Raw genomic sequence first — 11,093 nt, 5'->3', positions numbered from 1 at the left:
TTTCTTAGTTTCCTTTGGCTGTTGCTGTACCTTCCTCTAGCCAGTGCCACCTCATAGCTAGGATTAGACTGATGCTTTGTTTCACTTGCAACTTGAAGTGAATGGATACAAGAACCAGACCACCTTTGTCACCTTAACTTATTTCCTGTTGATGTTAACTTTAACTTAGAATGTTAGACATAAATATGATTGTTGTATATTTTATACCAAGACCATTCTGTAAATATGAATTTATATTACTTTTGAAATGCTTCTGAGATACTATTAGTTGCTGTACAATGTAATTCCAAAACAGATATGCAAACAAGTATGTGTCTTTCATGGATATTTAAACAGTGAGATCTTCCATGTTGAAGGTGATGTAATTTTTTTAGAAGATTTTTAAATTTTAAATTGCTATTTTGTTACAAAAATAGAGAAAATATAAAGGTTTGAGAAGTCCTTATTTGCCCTCAGGGAAAGAGCCCTCTGTGCACCAGAACTCCACAGAACATCTTCAGCATGATCTGAGGGTGAATATATACTACATAAATTGATTGTGTATTTACCTTAACTTTTTAATTTTTAAATTGCAATTTTAAAAACTTGGTTGTGCTCTGCTGGAGGGGGATTGGGATAAGATGCTTACATACATTTGCCTCTTTGTCCAGTGAAATTACATAAGCCTAACATATTCCTGCCAACCATATTGGCATATTTAAGAACAAATATACCTATATACTCTTGTCTGCAGCAGGAGGTCCCATGATATAGCAGTTCTCTAGGATGACCATACACTTCATATGGAAAGTCGGTTCTTAACTGAGGCTAGCTTTTTTTTAGTTGACTTTTTAATATATAGAATGGCAGGCAAAAGAATTATTTGGGGGTTTTAACAGCGTGCCAGCTTTGTCTTACAGTTTTAATGCTGTGTGGTTTTTGCCATGAAACTATGCCCTCCAGTGGCCTGACAAGGAGAAGCTACAGGTGGGAACCTAGTTGTGGCTTTCTTCTTTGGTGAAGTTTCAATACAAGTATGTATTCATTTGTCTAGTTGCAAATCAGGTGCCTTTGGGCTATGGAAGGGCTTATTTTCTGATGCCGAGATAGAGTGACTAATCTTTGTGTGTTAATAGCAGTGACTCCTATTTAGGTTTTGGCCTAACTTACCTGTGCTGTCAGAAAAAAGGCCCATAGGAGATGCGGGAAAAGAGATTGGCTCTTTTGCTTTGCTTGGACAAGCATTTTGCGTTGTTTTGTTGGGGGGTTTTTTTTTGGTTTTTTGGGGTTTTTTTTTTATCCCCACTAGGGATACAGCAGGGATTTCACATGCAAGAGATACAGGAATTATTAGTATCTAAGTTAATTGTGTTGCCTCACTACCTGGATTCATTCGTTGATTTGCCTCATTGCCCACATAGGTCTTAATGGAGACTAATGCTTGTGCTGGGAGAACGCTTGTGTGAGAAAGTAATTATCTGTACATTCTTAACATATACTTATAGCAGAGTGATTGCCCTGCTACTGATATTTTGTTCCTGTAAACAGGTGACAAGAAATGAATCTTAGTGTTTATGCAGATTTTGCATTGTAGAATGTATACTAGACCCTTCAAAGGAAAGGTTAGACTCTTTGCGAAGCAAACTGGCGTTGGTTCTTGGTAGTCTAGTACAGGGACACTAAAGTTTGACATTTGATTTAGGAAAAAAAAAAGTTGTATACAGCTGATTATGTTAAATAAGCTCTTAATTGCTCTTTGTAGAAATCTAATTTGGAAGGTTTTAGTGCTTTGATAATACAATTGAAATTTTAATTTATCCTGTACTCAAGAGCTGAATGCTATTCTTGTATAATAGTGTACTAGGCTGGATGAAGTACAAAATAATGCACAGTGGTCAGAAACAGCTGAGGAAAGAACGCTTAAAAGAACTTGATCTAAACTCAGAATAGTTCCAGACATTGTTTTTGTTTGCTTTTTTAAAGCACAAGTTGTCAAGTTGTACCTGTTGCTGTACATAAACACTGTATGCCAGCAGCTCCTTGATCATATTTGTGAACAGACTTTTCATTATTATTATTAGACTGTTATTAAAGGAAGACGCTGAATTTGAGAATGTAACAAAATAAGAAATTATCGGATTATCTATAGTTTGTAAAAGTCCCTTCTTTATATTGTAGTTTAATCCCTTTGTTCGGAAATTCCCTCTCATTGAGGGACCTCTTCTGCAAGCAGAACACAATAAATGTGCTTTTTTTTTTTTTTTAAATGACCCAATTTTCTGGTATAAATGAACAGCTGACTTTGGCAGTAGTCATCAGTGTGTATCTCTTTGCTGGCAAGGGAGCACAAGGAGAGGAAAAAAAAGAAAAATAAAAAAAAACCCCAAAAACTATCAGTGATGAAATAAATCTGAATAATCAAAGTGATAGTACTGCCCCCCATTATTTAAGAAGGATGCTTGTGGAACCTTTTAATCACTCAAGATTTCGCTGTGAAAGCTGAAATAAAACAGAGCCTGGCTGCATTTATTACTGCCAAAAAGCCAAGGTCATTTGCACATAGCCCATCAGTGTATCCAGAGTAGGTCTCAGTTAATCCAAGGCATGGAAATGCATGCATTTTCTTAGCTGGGCAAACAAGTACATTATACGGTAGTTGTGATACAACACACGTGGCTTTTATTTGTACTGCACATACCCACTGTACAGCCACTCAGAAGTATTGTGGTTAGCTTGCAGCATCTGCTGTCCGCATTTATACTGTTTACTGCGTATTCTTTTCCCTGGAAGTTTTAAAAGAAAATTTTTTTTTTCTTGTTGCATTGATTACATTTTATAAATTTGCTTAGCTGGAAAGTTTGGGAAAAGAGGCCTGTTTGTCAATTGTACAACCGATTGTGAAGCTCTAGTGTGAATATTTTTACGTCTGTATTAGACATTTTCTTTGCAAATCTATTGTTCGATTGAAATGTAAATGAAATAAAAGATGGTGTACACCCATCATGTATAAAGCAGGCACCATCGCTACGATGGATTTAATGCTCATTTTTATGGCGCATTCTCAGCTTCTATTTAAAACTATAATTTAAAAAAATCTGTAAAATGAAATGGGGATATATGGGGGAGTAAATTCTATGCCGTTTATTTCGGTTTTGAGTTCCCAATGGTAATGTTTCCCTTCGTGTTAGAAGTAGTAGGGGGGCTCCGGCGGCGGGGCGGGGCCGCGTGTTTGAAGTGGAGAGGTCCCGGAGTAGAGCATCCTGGTTTTCAGTGTTTGAGAGACTTGATGGAAGAAGTTTGCAGTATTGACATGTATTTGCATGCACGAATAAAAATTATTTGTCCACCTTAATCGCCTCTTTGCCTTCAAGCGGGACGCGGGCGGCGGCCGGTGCCCTTCCCGGGGCGGGGGGTGGGCCGCGGCGCTCTCCTCCCCTCTCCCGTCGGGCCGCCTCCTTCCCGCCGTGCCGCGCGCCGGCGACAGGCGGCCCCGGAAGGCGGCGGCGAGCGGGTGAGACGGCGGGGCCGGGCCGGGCGGGGGGCTCGCGGGCGGGCGCCGGGGCCTGCCCGCCCCCGGAGCGCCGCTGGTTCCCCGGGGCGGGGGCAGCGCGTCCCGTGTCGTACCCCGCGTGGGCTTGAGGGCGACGGGCGGGGTCCGGGAGAGGAGGCGGTCGGTCCGCGGAAGGGCCGGCTGCGGCTGGACGGTCGCTGCCCCTTTTCTGCTGCAACTCGACTGGCGCGCTGCCGTTGCACCGGCCAGGGCCGCTGGCTGAGGGCCCGCGGCTCCGGAGGGGCGCGCTCCGTGGAGTGCGGCGCCCCGGGCACGGCTGCGGCTGCGCGCGCCCCGGCCCTGCGGGGCTCGGGCCGTAAATCTCCGTAATCCTGGGCCGTCCGGCCGCCGCCTCGGTAATCCGCGTCGTCGGCCCTACCTTCTGCAGCGCCGGCCGGCGGCTGGCTGGAAAGCGGAAAGCCCTACAGTATCCGTACATTGCTCGGGGTGGCTTTGTCATGCACGTTGCTGGGGCTGACTTGTGGAGTCCTGCAGAATTAAGCGTGAGCCCAAATCAACTGATTTGATTAAGATTGCTGCTTTTTTTTTTTTTTAAATGAACTTTAGTGGACGTTTAAATATAGTTCGTGCATCGGAGGTCACAGCCACGTACCAGACCTCCTTCCTACACCCTTTGCCCCTCACCCAAGAAAGTAGAGTAATTCTCGGGCGTTTTACGTCTGCACCAGGATGAGATCTGCTCAGCAGCTCTTTTAGGGGACTGTGGTGGAAGGAGTCAATGGAGAGATCCCCAGACTCTTCAGGTGCGCTGTGGCTTTTCAACTTTCCATCCCTCGGAAGCATCTGACCTTTCTGCTCTCCTGATGCGAGAGGTTTACACCGTCTGTAAACGCTGATGCAGTCGGTGGCTTTAGAGGGTGGATTCTGCTGCTGTTCGTTTCTATTAGCAGAAGATGTTTTGGATGAAGGAAGTGTTTAACTGGGAGAAAAGTGAGTGTTTTGAGGATAGCTGCAGTCGCTTTATCGGTGTTGTCCAGACAAACAGGGTGCTGCTGACTTCTGTGAAGATGACCAAAGTGAAGACCTTCCTTTTGATACGTTTTTTTCTTAGCCTGGAAGTGATGTTCATGAAATTGTAGCACTGTCTCCTCTAAGCATTTGTATGTTCTGTCTCAATACAGAACATGTATGTTCTGTATACATACATGCATGTTCTCAATACAGAAAGTATGTTTTCCTTGTTTGAGAGTAACCTTTTTTATTAAACAACAAGAGTGGGTACATTTTCTTTAAAGTTTTTTCCTTGCATGTGTTGTGTTATGTTATTTAAATGTATTGACCTTCTGCAAAAGTTTTTGTGAGATTGTCTTTGACAATCTGAATTTATATAATTGAAATTTCTTCTTCCAGGTTTTGATAGAAGCTTGTCTCTGGAAGACTGGAAAGGAATAAAGGTCAGAACATTTTAATTTGACTAATTACATTGATCATTTTTCAGATCAAATAAATCCTTGTTAAAATAATGCAAATAATAATGGAAATCTAAATATCAATAACTGGGAAATCAACTTCATGGAGCCGTCTGGGTGAGGCTGAAAAGACTTCTGAATCACAGTTAGAAAATTCATTCTCCACAAATGAGAACGCACATAAAGTGTTTCTGCACTAGTGAGCCACAAAGCAGTTCTATTTGTAAAGGTTTTTAACTTAAGTGAGTTTGAAATTGTGACTAAGAATTAACTCGCATGACTCTGTGCACTGTGGGCTGTAAACTGTTCATATGTGGCTAAAAAACTGCTCTGAGGAAGTAAAGGACTATCATTATGCATTTAAAGTGGTATCTCACACTGCATATTGGAACAAGGCATACATTCTCTATTTTGTTAATTTATTTTTTAGAACATAATGACTACTTTGGATGATAAACTACTTGGTGAGAAGCTCCAGTATTATTACAGCAGTAGTGAGGGTGAGGACGAAGACAGTGAGAAAGAAGATAAAGAAGGAGAGAGCACCATTCCTGAAAGCATTGGGGAAGTAGAGCTTAGCAGCGATGGCAGTGCAGTCAACACAGGTATCATATCAAACTAATTGTTTTGTAAATACTTTGTTTATTGGAAGATTCATGTTTTTCTAAAATGCATTTTTCCAAAAGAAAGTCTTGCTTTTATGCATACTTGAGTCAGAGATTGATCATTTCCTGGCTATAGTGCTATAGTCTAACCTTAGGTTTAATAGCTGGTTCTTTATTTTAATGTTTGACTTCTCCTCTGAGAGACTCCAGCGTTTTATCTAAAGCGGTTAGGCTTCGTATACAGAGCTGATTGGTGCAATTTGCTTGATAGTGCATACATTTCTTTCCTGTAAGACACGCAGTTGTTAACTGCTAACAGTCCTAGTGTAACAGATGTAGGTGCTGAACGTGAGGAATAGACAGAAAGTGGCCGGGCTCTCGCAGAGTAGCGTTCTCTACTGCCAGTGCCCGAGGCACAATACTAGTCTGCGTGGATCGGTGGTGTGATCCCGAGGGTATTTGTTGTGTTCTTATGAAAGACACTCCCTCTGTGTTTTACGGTTTCTCTAAGAATGATGAAAAAAATCTTCTTCCTGCATGTGTTCACATCTTTCACCTGAAGGAATAATGGAAGCATTACAGTACTAAACTGGCATATTTGGACAGGACCTGAAAAAGTAACTCCACTGGGCCTCAGCAGCACGGTAACAGCAAGGTGCAGTCTATAAGGATTAACGCTACCATACATTGCAGAAGGTACTTCTGTACAAGAGCATTGGCAGACTTAATTTACTTTCCCATCATTATTTTGGTTCTTATGAAAAGCCATGCTAACTATAAGGGAATTCTTGAGGGCTGGTGGTTCTATTTCAAGAGCACAGATATTAATCTTTGGAATAATCTTTGAGACAATTACGAGAGTAGCCTAGTTAGATAAGCTGTAGTCTTCTTAGGGAAAAAAATAGATACAAGCTCAAGGACATGTAAATGGCAAATTTCTTCTTTTGTTTCATTTCAGCATTTTGCACAGTTTACAAAAAGTTTATGACAGGGACACTATTTTACTGCTGACTTATAAATTATTAATCGAAACGATAGGTGTAATTTTATTGCCCTTTTATACCAAGTACCTACATATTTAATTTCAGGTCCCAAAGGAGTCATTAATGACTGGCGAAGATTCAAACAACTGGAAACTGAACAGCGGCAGGAGCAGCGCAGAGAAATGGAACGACTCATTAAAAAGTTATCTATGACATGTAGATCTCACTTAGATGAAGAGACTGATAAGCAGAAGCAGAAAGAGCTTCAGGAAAAAATCAATGGAAAGGTAGCATGGCAGAAAGGAATTGAAATGCCACTTAAATGTTTAACATATTCAGTTTCATCATTTGTGTACATGAAGCACACAGGAATCCTTGTTCTATCAGTAGATATCTCTTGTTTGTCCCTGGTGAACAGGAACACAGCAGCGGTATGAGAGGCATACTATAACTGTGTTTGCCAGGTGTTGTCAAGTTTCATCATTTTGCATTTTAGTGGTGTTCCAGGAGCACTGTGTTTGCCTGTGTTAAGAACTAAGCAATTTGGCTGCTATATCGAAGAAGTCCAAATCATTTTCCCAGATTTCCCTTATCTGTTTATCATGTAAGTCAACTTCAGGGGATTAATATGAAGAGTTGTACAGCAAACCTGTGACTACTGCCTCCCCTGCCTTTTTAAAACAAAAAAAACAAACAAAAAAAAGAGTTTAGGAGTCCGTACTAATTTTGTATTTAGTAAGTGGATGTTGAGAATTTAGCTTTGACTTTGAGCTCCAAAGATAGGAAGCGTTAGAAATAGTGAATGGTTTTCATCAGCTGGGCTGTGTAACTAGCTCTGACAGTTCTAGTCAGAGAAGTTACTGGTTAGCACTCAGTGTTTCTGGCTCTCAGGTGGTGAACATTGGCCACACTGTCCTAAACCTTGAGTGACGCAAATATTTTTAATGAAGCAAGTGAACAGATATGAAATACATAAAATCCCGTTAACTTCAGTTCTACGGACAAGATAGTGCATTTGGTTGCCACAAAATATTAACTGAAAAACTAAATGAAAAAGCTAATGAAAAAGAAGCTAGACTTAGGTCAGGCACAGTATCTAAATCAGTGCTCAAGGCTTAGTGAAAGCACATAGCCACCATTAACCTGAATTAAAGTGGGAGCACGGAGCAGCCTCTTGTGTTATTAGTGCAGCTTGTGGAAACTAGAATACCCAAGGCTGAAATCGCTGTTCCCACTGGACATGGTTTCTAATTAGGTCAAAATGGAGTGTAATACAGAGCGTGCTTGAGCCTTCATGGGTTGCACTTTGCTGTTATTAAAGATGAGTGACCTACATTAATCCTCTTGATTTAAATTCTCATTATATAAGTGACCCATATAGTGAGGCTGATCTTCTTCATGTATCTTTGTATGTGCTTTTTAGATGACAATACAAGAATATAACATGATTCACAACGATGAAGATGATGAGGAATTTTTACAGCGATACAGGAAGCAACGAATGGAGGAGATGAGACAGCAGTTGTGCAGTGGGCAGCAGTTTAAACAGGTTTTTGAGATCACCAGTGGCGAAGCGTTTTTGGACACAGTTGATAAAGAGCATAAGAGCACACTGATCATGATGCATATTTATGAAGATGATATCCCTGGCACTGAATCCCTGAACGGCTGTATGATCTGCCTGGCTGCTGAGTATCCAACAGTTAAATTTTGCAGAGTAAAGAGTTCGCTCATTGGTGCTAGCACTCGCTTTACTAATAATGCTCTGCCAGCTTTGCTGATCTATAAGGCAGGTGAGCTCATTGGCAATTTTGTGCGAATCACTGACCAGCTTGGAGAAGATTTTTTTGCTGTAGACTTGGAGGCTTTTTTGCAGGAATGTGGTTTGCTTCCAGAAAAAGACCTAGTGCTCCTGACTTCTATACATAATCCATCTGCATGTTACAGTGAAGACAGTGATCTGGAAATAGACTGAACCACTTATACCAAGGGGCCAGTAGGTGTAGTTGTACTGTGGAATGTTCTTGTGCTAGGGATTGTTCTCTTTCTTCCTTAGTGTGGGTATGTATTCTTCCCCTTCATGCACTTTGACTTTTGCTCGTTAAAAATAACAGAAGGAATTCCTAACATTTTCTTAAATTCGTTCAGTAAAGTACACACTAGAACGGTCTTTCTTTCATGGAATTCAAATACATTTTACTAAACATGAAGTTCTAACACAATTCAGTAAGTTTAGGAAATTGTGTATTGTCATCTCTGTTCTTCACATCACTTAGAATTTTTTTTAAAACATTTTGTTCTCAGGTCAACTATGTATGGTCAGTCTCCTTACAGGTTCCCCGAAAGAGTGTAATGTGAATACCAGGTGGATTGAGATGTGGCCACCTACTCACTGAGGCAAGAACTGAGACTGCAAATAAAGTTTTTAAGCATTCAAGACTTTTATTAACCTGGAGGTGAACTGCTGTCAGTTAACAGTGCAAGGTCTCGTCTTCTGTTCCCCAGTTTGCAGTCCCATTCTTGGAGGTACCTTCTTGTTCTAACAATTGGCATCAAATTTTTGTTCCTTTCTCGCTTAGAAATTAAAACAGCCTCTGACTTCATCCTGAAAATTACTTTTCACCTGGAGAGAGTTCTTCCTTTAACCTTGCCTGAGACTTAAAGGAGAAGATCTTCTTTCCATTACAGCTCTTAGTACATTCTTGGGGTTTAAAACCCTTAGAGTTCATAGTAGTCATTTCATCAGAAAATGATCTCTGCCTCTTAAGAGACAGGCTGTCTATTCAACATGTGTGTTGAATAGCATCAAGGAGCGTTTTGTTGGCAAAATGCAGAATTAGGACTTGAATAACCTCAGAATTTAACATCTCTCTAAAACTACTAAATCAGTGCTGAAGTTCATTTCTGTCTGCCTTCATATTGTCTGCCTCAGCTGGGTCATCGGATGTATTTTGAGTATTATAACCCCCGCACTTGACAGATGACGGGATGGCTTTGTAGGAAAGCAGCTTTGCGCCAAGTGGTCGCCAGTACAGGTGTTCAGGCCTGTTTTTTCACAGCTGATTCCCTTCTCTGAAGCTCAGAATCCAGTTTCTGCACAGAGCGTTCAGCAGGATCAAAAACGTTGCCACTGTCCTGGTTTTCCTCTGAGGGCAGCTCTTTGGGAGCATTGTTTTTCGTACCGTGCATCAGTGGAGTTCGCTAACAGAAAAAATCTTGTGGGGTGGGGGTGAAACCTTTGTGAAGACTGCAATTTTTCCCTGTGTCCTTTGTCAGAAATAACAAAGGCCTCCTCAAAAGCGTCACCACAGCTGTTTCAGTTGCCCAGTGACACTGATCTTAAAGTTCTCATCTTCCCCAAAAACACAGGGTGACTCCCACTTCTGGACCCAGAACAAAAGCCATCCGGCGCTGGCCGAGCCCATTTGTCTCTTTATGAACATTATTGCTACTGAATGCAGTAGCTGCGTGTCCCGCTTCCCTCCTGAGCACCTTTGTCATTACCTTTTGTCAGTCATTACGTTTTCATTGAGGTGTGTTTGTTTATTTTGTTTGCGCTCTACTTCCTTCATAAATCGGATCACAACATGGGGAAGTAATTTTCAGGGCTTCTGTTACATTAAAGTTCACGCTGCCCCCGGCAGGTCTGGTGCTGCGTCGCTGTGAGATAACGTGGGTAGCATTCGAAGCCATGAGCAACGTAGAGCAAATGCCAGCACGAAACCCTCTGACGGGGCAGAGCGAGGTAAAGGCTTTACTGGCCAGATCATGGTGTGGCTGAACTGCTCAGACAGCACAAACGAGCACTTCGAATGTGTGCGCTCTATACTTAGTTATTATTGCATCATCTTCCACATAGTTAATTTGATATTACAACATGTTTGCTTTCTCATGCGTTACGTATTTTGCTTGTAAATTTTTAATTTTGAGGAAGGTAGGCTATCATTACGTAAATATATGACCCAGTGTAATGATGTGTTTAATTATTTAATTTAATTCCAAGTGTTATGTAAGGCATAACTTCCACTTACTTTGGAACACCAGGACGAAATTAGTGTGTCTCTCTGTAAGCACTAGGTTCTTAGTAAGAATGGATCTTAGGATAGAAAAAGAATTTGTAATTTGATCTACTTGAACTGTGTTTTAAAAAGTAGTATAAGCAGAAAAATAAATCATTTATAATTAAAAATTACTGAATTGGCACAAATTGTAGCTGAAATTGTCAGCTGAATTGTCTGCTGAAACTGGCAGAAATCCAGATTTTAAAATGTGCTAAGAGATTATTTCTTTTCATCTCAGAACTGGAGAAAAAATCCGTGAAAGTTACATGAAGTCAAATCATTGGGCATGGACATCAGCACATTTAAGAAAAAAACAGATTCCAAGGAGCTGTGATTTATATTCAGGATGAGATTCAGTGAAGTCTGTTGTGCAGACAGGGTGCATATTAGCATCGTCATGAAGCCTGGCTTGGAGAGGGGGTTGGAGGAGAGCTGGCTGCTTGAGTTGCTTTGAAGTTTTTATAAAGTGCTTTTTTTTTGCCCCT

General features: G+C 41.1%; 1 protein-coding gene across 1 annotated transcript; it reads left to right on the top strand.

The window, feature by feature from the left end:
- Positions 1–5,395: 5,395 nt before the first annotated feature.
- Positions 5,396–8,522, top strand: PDCL (phosducin like; the record flags this gene model as incomplete). Its single annotated transcript, XM_082008828.1, has 3 exons — positions 5,396–5,564; positions 6,653–6,834; positions 7,971–8,522. 3 exons carry the CDS (start codon positions 5,396–5,398, stop codon positions 8,520–8,522), a joined length of 903 nt encoding a protein of 300 aa, XP_081864954.1.
- Positions 8,523–11,093: the final 2,571 nt, after the last annotated feature.

This window comes from Phaethon aethereus (assembly GCF_964289735.1).
Source record: "Phaethon aethereus genome assembly, chromosome: 20".
In the NCBI taxonomy this organism is placed as follows: Eukaryota; Metazoa; Chordata; class Aves; order Phaethontiformes; family Phaethontidae; genus Phaethon; species Phaethon aethereus.
This window is presented reverse-complemented; position numbering and strand designations above follow the sequence as displayed.